This window comes from Tauraco erythrolophus, chromosome 3, assembly GCF_009769465.1.
Source record: "Tauraco erythrolophus isolate bTauEry1 chromosome 3, bTauEry1.pri, whole genome shotgun sequence".
Lineage (NCBI taxonomy): Eukaryota > Metazoa > Chordata > Aves > Musophagiformes > Musophagidae > Tauraco > Tauraco erythrolophus.
The window spans coordinates 56,055,226-56,075,875 of NC_141467.1; the positions used below are offsets into that span (position 1 = coordinate 56,055,226).

The 20,650-nt window shown below is 37.2% G+C and overlaps 2 protein-coding genes across 2 annotated transcripts; both read left to right on the top strand.

Annotated features, from left to right (window-relative positions):
• The first annotated feature begins 950 nt into the window (after window positions 1–950).
• LOC104383496 (transthyretin) lies at window positions 951–8,671 on the top strand. Its single transcript, XM_009991678.2, has 4 exons — window positions 951–1,019; window positions 1,805–1,944; window positions 6,448–6,583; window positions 8,564–8,671. Exons 1-4 carry the CDS (start codon window positions 951–953, stop codon window positions 8,669–8,671), a joined length of 453 nt encoding a protein of 150 aa, XP_009989980.1.
• Window positions 8,672–10,876: 2,205 nt separating this feature from the next.
• Window positions 10,877–17,397, top strand: LOC104383497 (transthyretin-like). The gene is given in 6 exon segments (XM_009991679.2): window positions 10,877–10,945; window positions 12,703–12,833; window positions 15,439–15,503; window positions 15,506–15,573; window positions 17,291–17,351; window positions 17,354–17,397. Coding segments are annotated over 6 exon segments (438 nt in total).
• Window positions 17,398–20,650: the final 3,253 nt, after the last annotated feature.

The following is a 20,650-nucleotide window of genomic DNA, read 5'->3' on the forward strand; positions in this document are numbered from 1 at the left end:
CTACCAGTCTATGCTAGATGCCTTGGCTCTTTGTGAGGTACATGGAGCAAGAGAGGACTTATTTCAATTGTCTTAGACCTTTATCTTCCTAAGAGGACAGATGTCTCCAGGTCTCTTCCCAGTGACTAAGAGGAAACCTCAATATCTACCTAAAGATGAGGCAAGATGAATTCTTAGGAACTTTTGGTGAGAGGCAGCATGTTGTCAGATCCTATCTTGATTAGGTTTCAAAAAGAAACATTGCTCCTTTTAAACAAGAAAGGGAACTGCTTGGGAACCTGTCTCCCAGCATGGACCATTAGCACTGCTTGAGCCAGACAATTTGCCCCATCCCTGGAAGTGTTCAAGGCCAGGTTGGATGAGGCTTTGGGCAACCTGGTGTAGTGGAGGGTTTCCCTGCCCATGGCAGGAGGGTTGGAACTAGATGATCTTTGAGGTCCCTTCCAACCCTAACCATTCTATGATTCTATGAACAAACTCCATCACCCATACTGAGTCTGTACCTATATGTGGTAACTCTTCTTCATAAAGCATTGAATACATTGAGAAAAAACAGGGAGCAGGTGCAGAGAAAGCATTGGAGCATTACTGTGCACAACCCGAAGGCAAAGTAAAGAAGATCTCTTAGAACTAGTTGGACTTCTGGGCAAACAAAGGTCATTTCAATTATTCTGTGGAGGGCTTTCTAAGAGTCTAATCTCCCCAGGCAAGGGTCATGTTTGTGTCCATTACTTATTCTGTTTGCTCTACTGATCCTTCCATTGACTGCAATGGCAGTGCTATTCATGGACTGACTCTAGGATTGGACTGTTTACTAAGCAAATAATCAGAATCAGCAGATTTGGAGTCATATGGGCACCCAATAAGCAGCCTGTTTTGTTGTAGGATTGGGTATAAAAATCCCAAATCCTCTCAGCTCCTAGCACCAAGGCTCACTAACAGCAAGCAGAATGGCCTTTCACTCTGTGCTCATTGTTTTCTTAGCCGGACTGGTATTTTTCTCTGAAGCTGGACCAACGGTGAGTCTCTATTTATTCAAACTCAATCATTACAAGAATGATAATCTAGATTTTCTAGATGACTAGCATCCTCCTCATCCATGAAATTCTGTAACCATTAGGCTTTGCTGGTATGTTATTTTATTACCATTGTTAAGTGGCTGCTTCAGAATTCTTAAAACTTCTTTTTTTGCCATTTACCCATTTCAGGATATTATGAAAGGTCAGAGATGTAGGAAGTGCAACCTTTTCTTTCTTTCTGTTTCTGTCAGTTCATGACTCACATCCCAAATCTTCAATATAGAGCTAGCTTTACCTTCTGCACCAAACAAGTGCTTCTCTAAAGCACTAAAAAAATATTTTTGAAGTATGACTAAGGATTCCTTAGAGTGTAATGAAGCTTAAGAAACAAGTATTCTTTCAGCCCTGGGGATGTCATAGCTATTTCTCTGTTGGTTTCCTAGGCTAACATATTCTGCCTGTGCTTATAATAATTAACAATTTTCTTATTTGTGATCTCATAAAAAAGTATACTTTATAACATTTTCCCAGGGTCATACGCAACTCAAAATATTTATCAAGCAATCTGTTTGTATGTGTGTGTATAATAAAGATATCAGTATAAAGCTCTAAGATACTCTGATTTAAGAAACAGATGTTTGCGAACTAGCTTTGAATACCATTTGGCAAAGAACTTGCTTTTAAGTTAAAGTTAATTCTGCAATATGAATCTATTATTTCTTTGAAAGAAGGTTTTTGCAGGGCTGGTGAACAGCTCCTATAAAACCTCTCCTGCTTTCCCCAAGGACTCCCATGGCTCTCTTGATTCCAAATGCCCTCTCATGGTGAAAGTGCTGGATGCAGTCAGAGGAAGGCCTGCAGTTGACGTAGCCGTTAAAGTCTTTAGAAAGGCTGCAGATGGACACTGGGAGGAGTTTGCTTCTGGGTAAGTTATGTGGTCATATGGAGCTATTTTCAAGATGCCTCAGGCAAACTGTTGAGAAATACAGGGAATGGAGCTTTGATCAAAAGTGCGATATGTTTTCTAACATGTGTCACACTATCACTGTTAAAAGCACATGAATTCTGGTCTAAAATCCATCAGATTCAAATGGAACTTACTCATGACTGAAATACCTGCTAATTGCAAAAATATGTTGAGATGCTCATCTTCTCTTTGTAAGGGAATAGGTTTAATTATTAATTTTTCTCCTAGCTTCAGTACTATCTTTCCTTTATATAAAAAGAAAAAAAAAATAAAGCCTATTTACCAGAATTTTGTAGGTTATCCAGAGTAGCCTAGTATCTTCATGTGCGATGGATATAGAGCTTTAATTGCAGCAGTCATATACAAATAAGTGCTTTAGCTGCCTTCTCCTGTGTAACAAATGTGCTGGTTAGAAGAAACTCCTTGACCAGAAAGTTTAAAAGAGTCCCATTGTAACACAACACAGAAGCACAATCTCAGCATATCTTTGTAGTCATTTATATAGATTTGCATGGCTTTTGCTAGAATAACAGCTTAATACTTACAAAGCATCCTCAGAACATCACTGAGGGGCAGGCAATACTACTATTATTTTCAGTCTGTGGGAAAAGTAGGGGTAACAAAGGAATACAGTTTACTAAAATTCGAATAGGTGAGGTATTCAGGAATTTAAGTTTCATTGTAACAAGTCATCGAATCAGATTTTTAAATAAGTCAAGAGAAATCTCTAGTAACAGCAGGTGATTCAGGCACAAAATGACAAGCACAAGCAAGGACAGGAGCCACCAGAGCATCTAACTGTCTTTTGCTAGGATATTTATAGCACAATTTACATAAAAGCTACAGGAAGAAATTGAGGAGAAGACTACAAGGAGAGAGATACCTTTCTTTCCATCTGAGGGTTTCTTTTTATAAAACTCTAAACAAAAAATATTTTTCCCCACTGAAAAAGAACACAACAGATTAGGAGACTGGAAGAGAAACAAACACCTCCACTCCCAAAGAATGAGTGTTAATCTAGGAACAAATGACTCAGAATGGATTTATATACTTTAATGAACAGAGAAACCCTATAAAAAAATAACACATTTTCAAGGGGGCTTATGCTTTTGGAGCTTAACAGTGTTTTCTTGTTCTGTTTACAATGCTGCTCTCAACAAGCCCAAGGAGACAAATCCCATAGCTCTTCTTAGCCAAGCTCTGTTGACACTTTAGGTCAGTACACACCTGAGAAAATCAAATCATTTCTTAAATATAAATTAAGATTAACCTTAGGCAAGTGAGACACATTTTGCTGGGGGAAGGCAGTGGAGTACAATTAAACCACAATTTTTATTGCAGGTAAAGATTTGACCTTTCCCTTGTCTTGCATGTTAACCAAGGCTGCTTTCAGTCATACCATTGACTTTAGCTGATGACACTTCCTTGAACTGGTTTATCACGTGTGGTGGCAATTCTTTTCATGTGGGAAAACAAGAGTTTCTCTGTGTTAAACAAGATGAAAATGTGAATGCAATCAAGGAACACCATCTGTAACTACTCTGGTCAGGTTAATAATATTTTTAAGTTTAAGGAAATATTTTGATATTTCCCTAGCAGATACATAGGGAAAAGTTACATTTTGTACAAATGTCTATAAAAGTTATTTTTGTACCTTTTTGTTTGTTTTTATTTAGCTAACACATTTTAAGGAATTCAGCAAATGCACCTAGCAACTATTGGAGTAATAGTATTTAACAGGCAGGAAGTTAGCATAGCAACAGCTGACTTTAATAAAAGGCTTATTTCAAAATTAGTCTAGCCAAAAATATGCAAGAAGAGAATAACTCAAGCTGAGACGCACTCTGAGGAAGGCTTTAAGGCACAGAGACCTGGGAAGCATGTGATTTGGGTCTATATTAGCTCCTCCCACCACTAGCTCTGACTTTCTCACTCCTCACATGTTTTTGGAAGTCCAGGTCCTACCATATAGTTCAAGAGTTGCATTTACCAAACATAGTTCTCATGTGACCTAGGTTGTAAATCATAAAAGAAAAAAAAAAAAAAAAGAAAAACCGCAACATATTTGAAGTGGTTCCCTCCACTCTCCTTTTTTTTTAAAAAACCCTTCAAAATAATAATTCATGATCTTGAGATACTTCCCCAGCAGTCTGCCTCTGAGGGCAGAGTTTATCTCAGTGCAGTATGTGTCCCAAGAGTTCATAAATGTCACTGCACCGACAGTGTAGATTTAACCTTGTCACAATATACAACTAAGGTCCGGACAGTGAAAAAGAGGATCAAGACTGCAGTCTAGGCTGGAGCTGTAGTAACTCAATCAGTAGTTTGCCAATTTTTTGCTGGAAAAGCACAGCTTTTTTAACTTAATTGTCCATCTTGCAGTAGATGCTAGCAGTCCACATCCCATTAAGAATAAGTAACTGTACTATACTTATTCCCCTACACAGACAGAAATACAAGTGCTGTTCAAAGGGAATCACTTGTAGCATTTTGCCGAATGCAGGGAATTCTCTGCCTCGTCCTAATCCCATCCAGGCTCTGAATCACACACTGTCCTGTTGGCTGTCAATGCAGCAGTAATGGTGAAGGGTTTGCTTGTGAGACCACTTGAATTGAATGGCTACCACTTAATTATTAAAATTAAGAAAGTGCCATTAACTCTTCGTAGTGGAGGAGAGTCTTCAAGTGAACTTGTTTCCAGTTTCCCAACTGTTCTGAGTGGTTAACATCTGCAACTCTGGGTCAACATAAATCAGGGAAAGCATAATTCAAGCTACATCCACACTTTTCTCAAACTATTTGTTTACCTGAACAAAGATTTTGAGGCAGACACCATTTTTCCTTTTAATTGATTTGTGTCTAGACTATTTGACTTATAAACAGATGTATGTGAATTGCTAACTTGCACTCTGAACACTTCCACAGGATCTCAGCAATTCTGTTTCACAGTTTCAAGGACACTCACCAATGAATTCTTCCTCCTTTTACTTATTGTCTTTTATTAAGACAGTATAGCTTAAGCCAGGAAGTACTAATTAAATCGAAAGAAAACAGATGTGTACACTTCACATATTGCCTGTGAGCCATGTTTCAAATAGGGCTTGGGTTCTCTGCAGATTTGGTCTATCCTGGATATAGTTGATTTCACTTGTATGGGACCAGGGAGACATTTGTCAGTCTTCAAACTAATAAACTTGAAATATAAGAAAACCTGAGAATTAGCATGGGATTTTCAATTCTGTTACTTCTTAATTTAGGCAAATGCTCTGTCATTCAGAGTTTTTTCATTCACCACCATCAACCAAAGATGATAATTAAGATGAAGGAGGAGGCAGCAGCTAAGAAAGAAAAGCTGTGACAGCACAACCGATTCCATCTCTGATAAGCAGCATGTCACAGCTTTCTTCTCTCCCTCTCTTCCTCCTCAAGATTTTCTGGTTTGTGCCTAGACAACCACTCCTTGTTGTAAGACAGGCAAGTTCCACTAGTTCTTCAAGTCAAGGCTTTTTTCATTTTTCCTTCAACTACATCATGTAGCTATGAAGTGCTATAAATATCATATAAATATTTTCAACAGGAAAAAAATGTTAAAAAAAATCAGAAATAAAATGAGGGAAAAGAGATAAATGTGGTTTAGGAGCTAAGTATGTAAATAAAGCTATCAAAGCTTGCTTCTTTTCAAACAAATAAGATGCAATGCCAGCTATATTTCTTTCCTCCTGCTGGACTTCATTTACCAACAACTTTTTTTTGTTATGAGCTGAGTACATAATCTCTCTGAGCTCGGAATTCCTATTGCTCATTGACATGACACCCAGTGGAAGAGGCCCCTGCTCCTTGACCAAGGCATTGTAATTCATAGAATCATAGAACGTTAGGGATTGGAAGGGGCCTCAAAGGATCATCTAGTGCAATTCAAATTAATATAATTTTGTGATGCCAAATTGCTGTTCCAAGATACTGCCACTCAAGGTCATATAAAAATGCATCAGTGTATAGATATAAAACTTATAGCCTCAGTGTAATAATCAGAGAATAAAATATTTTTCCGCTAAAATCTCTCTTCTCTCTTTAATTATAATTTGAGATTTAGCATCTTGCCTTTCATCATGACAATCCTTTTCCTAAGCCACTAACATTTGGTTCCGGAGAGCACTTGGTACAAGTTAAACATGATATTAAAAGAGGGGCCTTAACTATAATCCCTACCGCAGTAATCGAAATGACCAATAAAAGCCAGCCAGATTTGATTTGTGACGTATATGAGTTGGTGGCAAGGACAGGCTCAGCAATATGGAAACATACATTACATAGGAAGGAATTATTTCAGACGATTAGAAATCATTCAATGTAGAATTTGCCTGTGCAGCATCTCTGCTATTTAATATTCCACACTGACTGTTTCTGTTTAGCATCTAAATGACAGTATAAAATATTTATGTAGACATTTTACTATTACAGGAAAACCACAAAGTTTGGGGAGATCCATGAGCTCACAACAGAAGAGCAGTTTGTAGAAGGAGTATACAGGGTTGAGTTTGACACCAGCTCTTACTGGAAGGGACTTGGCCTTTCCCCATTCCATGACTACGCTGATGTAAGTATTTGCAAATATACCTAATAACCTATATACTGTGTAATGGTGTCAGCTGGAAAGAACAAATACAATCCTTTAATACCGAAGAAGCAGCATCATTCAATGAAATGGTTCACTGCCACATGAGATTGGGTAAATAAAGGCAGTATGTAGCAGGCTAAGCCAAAGGACGTAGCCAACTTCCCTGCAAATACTGGCACAGCTCTTCCAAAGTGGACTTGTGCCCATTCAGATCAGTGGGGATTTTTGTTCAAAAAGAGCTACATTATTCAAAAGTCCATAGTGTTTAAAATATAAACAAGCAAAACAAAATAAATAAAAAAAAAAAAAACGAACAACAACCACAACCAACCAACCAACCAAGAAAGAAAGAAAAAAAAAAGACTGCTTTTATTGTTGCTGAAGAAATATAGGGATTTGGAAATCCTTATATTATAGGAAATAACATATTCTTTATTCGGAGGGATTTCCCCCATATAATTCACCTGAAAATCCTTGAATTCTAGTATGACCTTTAATTACAGGAAAAGACAATTCTTTCTGATGTGCATTTTTTTTAAAAATGATGCTCAGTACTTAAATATGCATTAGGGTGAAAAAAAAAGCATAAAATGTAAAGAAGTAACCATAGTGAGAATGGAAAAGTAGGCTGTTTCATCAATACCTAAATCTCGTAAGCAAGCCAGCAATATAATTGTCTTGTGCCTTCCTTTGCGCTCAGCCCAACATGTATTTATTGAGTTCTATTCTATCAAATTTGCTTGCCACTTTCAAAAATTTTGTTTAAATTCCTCAAGCTTAACCTGTCATTAAGTTTCTCCAAATTAAAGTGGTCTGGAACAGCTACAGGTTGCATTCTAGAACATTTTAAATCACAACTCTATGAAGGTCTGTGGAAGACTAAAATCTCTGAGGTCCATAAAAGTCTGAGGTGCAGCTTGGGTCATTTAGGCCAAATAAACAATCCTAAAAAAATATTCCCTAACCATTTGGATGTCTGAAAGTTGCTGGGGTCTACAGAAGGGCTTTATCTCAAAAGGTGCTTAAAAGCACCTGGTTGAGACTGTTCCGGCTAGGTTGTTGAGGATGCTTTTCTTTGACGCAATAGCCTACGGGTCAACAAATTAGCCTGGGAAGTGGGCAGAGTTCAATGACTGTCTGTGTACAAGGTAACTGAAGCCTACAGTCCTCATGTCCCAGCAGCTTAGACTTTGGAAGAACTAGGATGTAGGAGGGAAGTCCGTAGTCCTGTTGTAGAAAGTATGTCATGGTTCAGAAAAGAGATCATATATTAGGCTAAAGAGAGTGAAAGAAAGAGGAGGCTTAACCTAGGTGACAACACTTTCCTGGGAAGCGGGTGTCCCAAGGGACTGATATAGAGAACAGCAAATTTGATATATCTTAGGATATATCCTAAGATATTAGGATATATATTTGATATATCTTAGGACATGAATCTCTCCCTGTTTTGGCAAGTCTAGCCACTCAGACCTTCATGCAAGAACTGACCCATCACCAGCTGTGTTAAAAACAGGAGAGAGGCACTGAAGTACAGAAAGCTGCTTTGGGCTCCAACTGCCTACCTTGCTTGGATACCTCACACAGACGTATTTAAGTTCACTAGATGGGATTTCACCTCTCTTGTCTGTCTTGTTGGTTGCCTGAGATACCTCCCCCTCATCCTCCCATTCCACATCACAAATCAGAAACATGCGTGCCTCACTCAGGTGATAGATATCTCCATGTAGCTTCACCACAGCTGAGGCTCTTTGTGAACCTGGGTCCAAATCTCACAAATTTCTCAGTTTTCAGCTAACACCACAAAGTAATAGGGAGTGTTACCCTTCAGAAGGGTAAAATCATTAAATGAAGAGAACCAGTAAAATAGGCTGCAGAGGAAATGGAGCACACTTCCTAATTCTTAATAAAGTAGTTTTGAATGTATGTTTTCATCGTGATCACAAGTTTTCTCTTTTCCAGGTGGTGTTCAGTACTACTGATTCTGGTCACCGCCACTATACCATTGCGGCTCTCGTCAGTCCTTACTCTTATTCAACCACTGCTGTTGTCACTGATGCCCACGAATAAACACATTCTGTTGTTACACAGATACCTTTCTCTGCTAGAACTATCATAGGCTTTTAGAAGGAAGGTTTTTCCTACTGCTAATGCATAACTTTTTGCTACATTAGGGTTTTTTTCCATTTTGTAATCTGGCAAACTTCAGACAAGTCAATAAAATGCTACTTCTTTAAAACAGTTTAGATTCTATCAGTGAAGTTTTATTGTGTTCTAAGGTGTCATGATTTGTGTTCAAGTGCAAAGGACATCTGGAAAACATGCATGGCACAGCGCTTGATTTGGTTCTGTTATCTTCCTCCATTACCTTAAAGTCTCACCAAAGGCATTGGCTCAATATAAGAAAGTTATAGAGTTGTGCTGCCTTAAAAAATCTGATCAAACACATGTACTCAAAATAAGAAAGTCATCCATGCTACTTATAATTTGCACACAGAAGAGGTGGTCTCACTATCAACTAGGTCACAGAGTAAACAAAAGACATTCTGAATAGCTAGCCGCAGAACAAACAATGTGGAAACACTGTTGGAATATATATATTCAGGGAGCAGAAAGAGTTAAAAATCTGTGTACCTTTACTTAAAACTTCAGGTAAACCTCAACACTGCTGTTTCAAGAGGAAAGTTTGCTGCTCAATCAGTCTAGGAAGCTGTGAAGCAATTTCAATTAGCACCATTTTTAACAACGTTGATGTTTAACCCAGCTGGCTACCTTATTCAGGTGCATTCCAACTAAATCTCTAAGAAGTGAAATCTCTAGCCATCATTAAAAAAAATATTCTCTTCATATTTTTAGAAACCGGAAATAGTGAGCTGTAGAGTGACTGTGATTCAAATGAGGTTGTTGATAAACAGAGCGAAGACTTAGAGGGTTTTAACAGTGATTTCTGTAGACTGATGGCCTATTGTATTTAAAATATCCTGAAGCAGAGGAATTGTTTTTCTAACAGGATTACAGAAACTACAGAGACAGTTACTGAAACCGAGCCATTCAGAAACCATGAGCACTCATCTGCCCCTGACCTTGGAGTTTATCTCTGAACCCAGAGCCTGCTGGGCTGACTGCATACCAAGCGAATTCACAAGTTACAAAAGCTTGCCTTTAACGTTTCACTAGTTGGTTACTTTTTTCCCTGATTTCTGGACACTACCATAATTACACAACTCTTGTAAGCAGCGCAAATAGTTTCAAAACAGCACCCATCTTTAAGCATGCGGATTTTGCGGGATCCTGCTATTCCTGGATCTTGAAAACCAGTAGATTTGATTTTCAGTGTGCTATGTCCAGCCCTCAAAATAAGACATGAATATGTTCATAAAGGTGTAGTAATTAAAAAAAAAAAAAACAAAAAAAAACCACAAAAAAACCCCAACAAACCAACACTCCCAAACCAAACAAAAAGCAACCAATCAAAAAACTACTTTGTACATAGTCATCCATCTGATGACAGGATAAAACTAGTAAGATATTGTACGGATATGTGTCTAACCAAAGACCAGAAAGACAAAGTTTAATTTCAAGAAGTAACATTTCCCTAAAATGAAGCAGATGCTTCTGGTGGGACCTGAAAGGACTTTCCTGCACAAGGAAAGTCCTGAACTTGTATTCAATCTAAAGGACAAGTGATGGGACAGTTTAGCTGTTCTTCAGAAATGGGCATGTAGATATTTGGTTATCATGCTGGAAACCAAAGGTAACGTATTTTTCCTCCAGGGGAACGCATAAGATTACTAGATAACCCACACATTGTTTATTTATCTTTCTCAGTGGTGGGGAGAAGGCCACCAGAGAGACAAATCTCTTAATGGATAAATAGCCATAACTACAGAGAACTTCTCACTGAAACTGAAATTGTCGAGTTGACAAGAATTTGTATTTCTCTCAACTATATGAGATCTATACAGGACTATTCCTCAACAAAAAGAGAAAAATAGAACAGACAATGTTTCCAAGAGAATAAATCACTGCAGCTGAGCTAGGCAATATTCACAATATTTCCACAGGTAATGAGAGAAAATACTTATTTTTGCAGACAAGGTTCACGTTTGTATGGGTTACTTATTTTCTCATTGTTTACCAAGTAAATAGTATGAATTGGCATGTTGAAAGTCATATGGGTTTTCTGATAAGTAGCCTCAGTTTAGAGGTCTTCATATAAAAATCACAGATCCCACAGTTTCTACTTGCTGACACTGAGACTTAGTGGTAGGCAAAATGGCTTTTCATTCCGTATTTCTTGTTTTCTTAGCTGGCCTGGCATTTTTCTCCGAAGCTGCACCACTGGTAAGTGTCTCAAGATTGAGGTCCTTCATACTGATGTAGTTCCATCTTTTTTTTTTAATACTTCGGTTACTGTAAATGAAAAATTGAATATTCAATTTTATTGCAATTACTTTGATTTTATGGTATGTATTGACTGTAGGTCTTTCCTACTGCTTTTTCTGGTCCTTCTTCCTCCTTCTGTAGTGATTTGTGAGAAGGCTTTATGGTTAGAGAAGCAGCACTTGTCATTAGACTCAGTGACTCCATGAAAAACAATGTAAGACAAGAAAGGAAAAAAGTATCACATTCACTACACAAAAGTCTAGGGCTTGTTGAAAGCCTTACAACACAATGAACAAGCTCTTGTCATGAGGGATTTCGTTTCCTGTCGTGAGATCCATGCTGGGGAACTGCCTTCTGTAGTCCTCTCCCTTACTGCTGTACCCACTACAGCTCTATCCCATGCAAGCAAGAAGAGATCTTGACACTCACTGATGCAAGCAAAGAACAGAGCCAAAACCATGATCCCACTTGCAGAGCGCTCATTTATTGCAGCAAAGCAAGCTAGAGACACAGACGCTTCAGCCTGAATTCCTCCTAGAACAGCCTTGTCTCTCTCCCTCTCCCTATTCATTCTTCCTCTCAAGCTCTGCTCTTTAGGAACATGAATACCTGACCAACCTTTGTGAGGAAGCGGACTTTCATTGAGCTCCCAGGATGTAAAAGCCAGGAAAATAGGTGGTGGCACTAGAGTCCCTCTTGCCAATGCCTCAAAAGAAACACTAGCAAGGAGCCTCTGCATTCCAGAAGGGGAGCCTGAGGAGTCAGGGCATACAGGTAGTACAGATACATGGTGATACATTGGTCTGATACAGGGCAGGGTTGAAGGCTGACAGGATGTTCAGTATGTCCCAGGTTGTAAAAGGAGATGTAAGAGCGGGCTTTTAGTTTTTACCATCTCGGTCACAATTATTTCGTAATGACTAAATGGAGATCAATGATTTCTATTTTGAGATTAACCCTGACTAGCACCTTCCACAAAGCTCTATTTTCTCACTTTTCATCTACAGAATTAGGTAACGGAAGGTCAAAGCCCTGATTCAACTCTATCTTTGAATAGGTAAAACATGAGGGCATAACCACTGCTTGTGATGAACATGTTGGGAGTGAAACTACAGCCATTCCATCTTTGAAGGAAGATTTTTCTTTCCTATCCCTGCATAGCTGCCAGGGGCTGACGAATCTGATCCAATATGGTGTTAGGAGACAGTCCATATGTGGTGCTTATCAAGTTTACAGCAGAATTAAGATAACTCTATGGCAACAAGACATCAGAGGCTCTCAAAACTAGAAAGCTGTGCTCGAATTGCCACTCCAAAACACAGAGGAAAAGTTGCCAGCTTCTTACATATTCCTACTACCTTTGATGATTTAATTATTTCCTGTTGAGGTCACAATTTAGTTAGAACTTCATGCTGGAGATGATGTGTAGCTAAGCCATGCCAAAGAGAAAACGGAAACGTGTTCTCACACACAGCCACAGTGCCTCTCCAGTGCACATGGCTATGCTCCTCCTGACAGCTCCTGACATCTGCCTCCCTGGTTCCACCATATCCAGCCCCTAGAAAGCTTCAGGAGACATTTCTGCAGTACACAGTGATCTTGTTGAGGAAAATATGGTATACTCTATAGCTCCACAGAATAATATTCCTTACTGCTTTATTATGCACCATTGCTTACCTTTCTTACAACATAAAAATTTTCTCTCCTATCTGAAGGACTCTGCTGACTCCAAACATCCTCTTTCTATAAAAATTCTGGATTCAGTATGAGGAAGTCCAGCTGCAAACATTCCAGTTAAGTTATATAAAGAAGCTGCAGATGGATCTTGGGAACTGTTAAATTCAAAGTAAGTCATATCAAAATAATGAATGAAAGACGAGAAAGGCAATGGCAAGAGGTTAAATAGTTGAAAAAACAGTTTCACATTCTCTAACATACGATGTCTTTTTTACTCAGAGGAAAGATAACATACTATTGAATGAATTTGCTGCAGAGTCTTTTAACTGTATTACAGTTTCAACTACCAAATGGTTTTATAATGCTTTATAATTATTGTGAGCACAAGAAAATATTTAAACTATCCTTTAATTCAATCATCGCTCCTCTTCAATTTCATCACACAGGATTATATTACTTTTTAGTACCCAGCAATGAACTGCTGCATTGTTACCAGAAGAATCAGGCAGACTCTTTTATTGTTTGAAAGTCAAACGCTGGTTGAGAATTCTACCTTTATTGGTTATTTTCCTTCTTTTTAAATGAATTTTCATTTCATACACCACCATGGCATTAAAAAGAAAACATGGAATCGTTCTGAAAACATACCACATCATATTTGACAGCCTTCTTTGCTTCAAGAAAAAGGAATCAACCAAAAGGAAAAAATTGGGGATAAAGCTTTCTCAACATTCTCCTCCACAGAGAAGCAACTATATCTAAAATAAGAAAAAGAATCTGCTAGATATTTAAACATTGCCATGCCTTTTAAAAAAAGTATAATTGTAAAATTTCAAATGTAGATGACTTTTTTTGAAATTGCCCTCAATTTCAGTATGTATTAACATTATAAAATCTCAAAAGCAGTTTTACTCAAAGTATACAAAATTGAAAAAATTCTTAGCGGTACACAAAATGAACGTTCTTTATTCAACAAGCAACATCCCACTTCCATGCTTACCTCCTCAAGACAGTTGCAAAGTCTCACCTGAGACCCTTCCAAGTCTGTTAACAGTCTATTCTACCTAAAAAAGTGAGATAGGGCTCCTAAGGGCTAAAGCTGACAAAGTGCAGGAATTTCAATAGTAGGATCCCAGACCCAAATGCATTTGTAGAAAGTCCATGAGAAACTGTATGTAAGTGGTCTTTGGGGTTGTGGAGGAGCGGGCTAGCAGAAGAAACAGTGCTCACACATGCATGCTTGAAAAATGTAGCTACAGTGAAGGCCACACATATTTGTACAAGGTCGAGAAGAACAATCTATTCACGTTGTCCTACTTTAATTGCTTCCTACCCCTCAAGCGAGAACATAGCTTCACACATATTCTGTCACTGGAAATGCGTGAAATTTTCCATTAAGAGGGTGTTCATACTTATCTTCAAATCTGAGCTTAGAGGCTTTACATAAAGATACTTGGCTGAACAGCTGGATGTTGACTGAAGCTGTAAAAACACACTTAGCATTTGAAAAAAAGGAACCTTAAGATGAGGTATGCAAAAGTCATGATAATACTAAATCAATCTCTCCAGTCTTGTTAATTTGTAAAAAATTGAACGTTAGCAAGAGATTCTGAAATAACTGTTCTCAGTAAAAGATATGCTTGGGTTTAGCTGAGAAAGCTTATTAGAGAATGAAGTTATTTAATAACGATCAATCTATGACAAAGGAGAAAATAAGAGACATTTGAACAGATTAAAAAAATCTGTTAACTGACTACAGAGCATCTTGTAAGATACAAAGAGTGTTCTGTGACTTCGTAGTTATAAGCGATATTAAAGCACAAATCCTAAGTAATGCATTGGACAATGACATAAAAAACATTCAATTCTTTACTTTTCTCTGTGTGCAACTTGAATAAAATGTGTTCAGAAAAAGATTTGCCAGCTAGAACTGAAAACAGTGGTGTGTGACAACTAAAACCAAGCACTAGCAGCACTGTTATTCACGGATAACCTACCCAATCAAAAACCTAGTATACATAATTAATTTCACAGAAATGGGTTTCAACTAAGAGACATGTTTGAGAGACAGCATTCCATATCGATCTGGAGCCCTGTATTGGTTGGTGTTCAAAGGTGTAGAGTTTCAAGCCGGTACTACGACCTTGGATAGCACTGATAGCATCTTCAAATCAAACAAAACTATCTGTTTGTTGAGGATGGAAAACCAACTGATCGATACAGACAACACAAAATTCCATAAGGCTACACTGTTGGCTGACCTACGGTCATTTCAAATAGCAGATCTCAAATTTCAAACAGCCAACTTTAAAAAAAATATTTATACTAATAAAACAACCCAATACATTTAAATAAGAAAGAAAACTATGGAAAAATCAAGAGAGATGACCCTACTTGCACAGTAAGTGCATCATAGAGCTTCCACATGGCTTACAGCAGTGGTGAAGTATTCCCTCTGAGTGGGTTCATTTAACTAACTCCAAGACTCTGACAAGAGCCTATGAACAATAACACCAGTTTTTGGCTCACCCCCAAACCACGCAGAGTAGTGACATGGCAGGCAGCCATCTGCTGTGGCGATCGTGGAAGTAGCAAATGCCAAGATAAGCTCTGAAGCATCCATAATACAGATGGACATAAGCCATTCCAGATCAATAGAAGTATTCATCATATTACTTAAGCTACACAACATCGCTCAAGTTCAACTGTTAAGAACTGCAATTTTTCTCAGGCTTTTAAACTATATAAAAGTGCATTGTTCTGTCATCACACAGACAAACCAATGACAATGGAGAGCTCCATGAGCTCACAACTAAAGACCAATTTGTAACAGGGATATACAGATTGAGCTTGACACAGCCTCTTATTGGAAAAGACTGGGCTTGAATCCCTTCCACCACCATGCTGATGTGAGTATTCATTTTCTCCTGTACTTCAGCTGCAAAGAATAAACATACTGTACGTGTCTAGCTTCAATTACTAATTGCACATGTTGAACTTTTCACTTTAAAATATTTTTGCATTAGCACTTTAAATCCAGTCTCAAAGCTTTGCAACAACACGCTCAAGAGAGAATACAGTTACAACTTCCCCGTAACTCTCAATAAGTTCTTAGATGCATTACTTAGGAAGAGGTTTTCCATCCTTCTGCCTCTACTTAAGCCTGCGATTCTTTCTGTGACTATTTCTAGACACCTAAGGGAGAATAACAGGTGGAGTACTCTGTTAAGTCTCCTGAGAAAAGGACTTCTCTGCCTTCAGGATCCAGTGTTTGTACGGCTGCAGACAAGGTTTATAATTTAGATTCTTAAAGATAATGGAAGTATGGACTGTGTTCTGCATGCTTGGATCCTCAGTTTACAACAAGAAGTGTAACAAGCCTTTTTAGTTAGCATGGGACAGTTAAATTGCTTAGATGAAGGCGGTCCAAACAAGGTACCAACTGAGGCCAGCTGCCCCCTGCCCCTCCACAAATCAGCCCTTTCGCATGATCTTTCAGTAGCAGCAGCAGTCCTGTACGAGTTGTTTGTAGGACTGTGACAGATCAGTGAGCACAGCTGTACAGTTTGCAACTGCTGCTCAAACAGCCATTCCTCAGCTCCTTGGAGAAAAGGTGGCAAACACCTGGGTTAAATTTTGTTTCTGCCTCCCTGAAATGGGTAAGAGATGACATTCTTATTCTAGACAATAATGAAGGGTAACGCTGGATAGTCTTGCCTTCTGTGATAACTGAAATAAAAGAAGTAAGATGAAAGATTTACAACTTGCAAGTAATTATACGTCAAGATAATGTTTACATTTATATTCCAGACTAGAAATGAATTTAATCCAGAGTGCAAGAGCCTTATTTCCTAAAAATAAGCCTCAGTAGGGATGTTTTGCTCAGTTAACTAATTGTTTCATATGAACCTTTTTAATTAATGTTGAAAAAAGCACAAGCTATGCATCACAGAATGTTACTAAACTGTGTCTATTTTAAAAGTTGACATCCATCGTCTCACAAAACAAAATAATCTACTATGTAGAGGAAGAAATCAAAGGACGGGACATGAGCTGATGGGAGAGGTGTTAAAAGGGCTGTTGTGAATCATTTATACATAAGGTCATTTCACATTGTGGCCAAAGGACTAATGCATATCTACTAGATATGTTAAGTAGGATTAAAGAAACTCATTGCTTCTTATTTTGGCCTGATGACAGTTACTGTAGCACTACATTTAACTCTGTTGCTCAAAGTTCGAGACTTCATAAGATCAACGAAAATATTAAAATACTTGAAAGAATGCTTTTTTTTTTTTAATAATCAATGAGGTTCAAAGTAGATCTTCGATAAGGAAAAAAATTTCATTGACATTTACAAGTATAAACAAGGAAACCTCAATTTGCGTAATATAGTTGATAAAATTTTAAATAAAAGTGACATGTATGCTTTTAACAAAAGGATATTTAACCAGTGGAAAACTGTGTGTGACAGGCAGTCACAGATCACAGTGATCAAATGACCACAAGAGAAGATATTTCCAAAGTTTTGTGGGAGGTTAGATAAATCATCAAAATGGTTCAATCTAGGCTCATATCCAGAGATCACTTCTCATTTGTCTTGTATTTGTTTTTCCTTTTTTCCAGGTGGTGTTCACAGCTAATGATGCTGGTTATCGACATTACTCCATTGCTGTTCTCCTCAATCCCTTTCTTACTCAACTACAGCAGTAGTTAGCGAGCCAGTGGAATAGAAGCTGACATTAAGCATGAAAATTTAGATATGTAAATTAAAATTTCCATAAACAGTAAGAACTTAAGTTTCTGACTAATCAACAGCTTTAGATTTCATAGTAAAAGTTCACTTTGTTAACCTTAGGAAGAATGTGTATTGACTTTGTTTTCCAATGCTCTTTGAAATAAAGGTGTTCTGTATTTCTGTATTCCGTTAAGTATTGCTCTTCTGAATAAAAGTTTAGGGTCTGAAAAAACATATTAATCTTAGAAAAAACACATTGAACTCCATTATTGGGATTCTGAGAATAAACCAAAGTCTTTCATGAAGTTAATAACTACATTCATTCTTGCAAAGAAAATTAAACACATCTGAAAGGTGTGTCATGAAAAGAAAGCACAGAGGAAACGCAATCCACCACCTACCATCATCTATACTTATTACTGACTCCAAAATAGATGAAGTCACATGGGACTACTACCAAGGGCTCACATAATCATCAGATAAACTCACCTCCCAAAATATAGAAGCAAAAGTAGCTTAAAAGTGCCAGCAAGGGTAGGATAGCATTTAAGCATGCTAAGGATGCTACACATACTTCAAATCCTTTCTTTCCTGCTTTCCAATATATTATAACTGGTGAGCACTTTCAAGAAGAGTCCATATCCAGCGTTACAGAAAAGTATATCCAAACACACTTGAAGTTTATCCATGTATTTTCCTATAATTCTGCAAACACCTTTGTCCTCAGCTGAAGTACTCCCAAAAATTACTTGTATGCCTAACCATTGAAGCTTTTGTAATAGCTGGAAGATACAAAGAAAAGTAAAAAGGATAATTGATGATTCCTGAGAAAACCAGCTCCCTATTTAATGCCAGGAGAAATATGACAGAATCCTTCTATTTCCTATTCTTGTAATCCATATATAAGGAAGATTACTCCTAAACAGCAATAAGTATAGAGAAGAGCCATTAGGAGATACAACAGAATAGCAACCCTATCTTGGAAAAGTACACAAAAAGTTGAATCATTTAGCTTAATAAAACCAAAAGCTGAAAGCATTTAAATACCAATAAAGGGAAAACGATTTGTAAGCCTAAGGCTTGATCCCATCATAGTCTAACCTGATGTAAGGGCCAGGTGTCCCTTCCTTTTGTTGTTACTTCGAGGAACTGAGCACTAGGAAAATGAGCACTTTTGTCTATAAACAAAACACAAAGAGATATGTTCTTCACAGAACCTCAGAAATAAACAAACCAACACAATCTTTAGAACATTATATTTCAAAAAGACAATGATAAAAAAGTACAAACATTTTAATGAACAACAAAAAACCAAAACTATGATAGTACACAGGAAATTCCCAGCATTTGTTTCAGTGCATGTTTCATTAAGCCTATCTCACATACCTCTACAAATAAAATTATCTTAAGTACACTTGCTCTTGCTGATATGCAATGGATCCTTCTAATATTTTTAAATAACTGGCTCATTAGTAACCCACTACAACATAGTCATTAGTAAACATAATGGTAGAAAAATAGACTGGCAAGATCCAAGAAAAAGAACATTTTGCACTTGCTTTTCTATATACTGCCTATTGCAAAATGGATTTTATATTTTATATTCTCCTACTCAAATTTGAAATACAGCAAATGGGCTTAAGAGTATCTTAGCATATCAACTAGATTCCTCTGCTAACATTTCTGTAACGTTTTTACTTGTCAATTTGCAAGACCTTCAGAATCTTCTAAAATACTCCCTCTTGTCCCTCCATGTTCATTCCTTGAAGAGAAGACGTCCTCAATTTGCCTGTCAGCAATGCAAAAGCTAATGTGACTGGCTTCTCTCTACATTTTACAAGAATCATGAAATATCAAAAGGAACGTGCACAACTCTTAGTTCTGCATCGCATTTATTTGTTTGAAGGCACTGTCTATGTTAAAATTCACTACAGACTAGTACTGAGTTCGAGCAGGTAGTATACAAACACTGTTTTGATGTAATTTAAGATGGCAATTTTTAAAACTTCCCAACAAAGTGATAAAAGGTATTTAGAGAATGAGTGTTGGTTAACAATTCGTAATTTAACATCTATCACTTTGGGGCACCATAATGTAAACTTTTTAAGAACTCAGCTGTATGTCGTAATCCATTCACATACTGGTTTAAATCACATTTTTCTAAGATCATACATGATTAATCACTTACAGCTGTAAAGTTATATTAGTTCAGCCACAGCATATGTGTAATATAGTATGTATACATGTATGTATACATACATATATATGCATTAGAATTTTAAAAATTGCACATTAATTTCATAGAATGCCTAACAAATGGGCACCAAAAGCATGCTTCAGAAAAAGTACAGACTACAGTACCAAAGGATGTTTCATAATTATAGGTGTTTAAATTTAGGTGAACTTGTACTGAAAACCAGAAATCACTTCAAAATTAAATCAGGGATTTAAAAATTTATTCAACAGTTCTTAAAGAATCGTTTGTTATGAAATAAGACTAATTTTATTTTGAGGATATAATTGTCCATACAGTGTATTAATTATCTCTCCTTTACCCATATGCTTCAGAATCTCTATACATTCGATTATAGAAAAATATATTAGGAGGTAATCAAACCACTTAAGCATGCTTTTGAAGAATGTTTTGTTCACTTTATGCTCACTTTTTGTCATTTGCTTGCATTACATCGTTCCTAAAGCATATTAGATTAACTGGTAAATTGTAAGGCAATTCCAATATTGTTTAAAATATCCCTTACAATTGTTCTCAAACTACTTAAATTAAATCATTACATTTCTACTAAATATTTGGGGACACCTACAACTAAGCTCATAACTTTACTGAAGAATGGCTAAGGGCAAAATTTGCTGCTGGGATGTCAAAGAAATAGGTGTTTATGGCAAACAAACTCAAATATACAAAGCACCACATACTGTGGGTAGCAACTCAGGAAACCAAACACATAGTAATGAGTTAAAGTTAGTATTCTTTTGTCAACACTCTTACAGAACACTCCGTGGATAAACAATCCTTATTATATACTGCTTTCCATTCTTCATGGGAGCAGAAGTCAGTCTTTGGTTCCTAAAGAGCTGAGTAACTGTGATAAACGAAACAGTTTAGGTGGATCTTGGTCGATATCTTTGCTTTAACATAGAAAATAAATGATCTGGTCCTTTTCCTTCATATTAACAAGGGATGTAAAAAAATATTAGGAAAAGATAATAATGCTGAGCAGTGCGATACT

Excerpts from the sequence above, each read along its gene's own strand:
- LOC104383496 (XM_009991678.2), top strand. The coding sequence starts at position 951 with ATGGCCTTTCACTCTGTGCTCATTGTTTTCTTAGCCGGACTGGTATTT. Across the intron at positions 1,020-1,804 it reads TCTCTGAAGCTGGACCAACG|GACTCCCATGGCTCTCTTGA; the intron begins GTGAGTCTCTAT and ends GCTTTCCCCAAG. Across the intron at positions 1,945-6,447 it reads TGGGAGGAGTTTGCTTCTGG|GAAAACCACAAAGTTTGGGG; the intron begins GTAAGTTATGTG and ends TTACTATTACAG.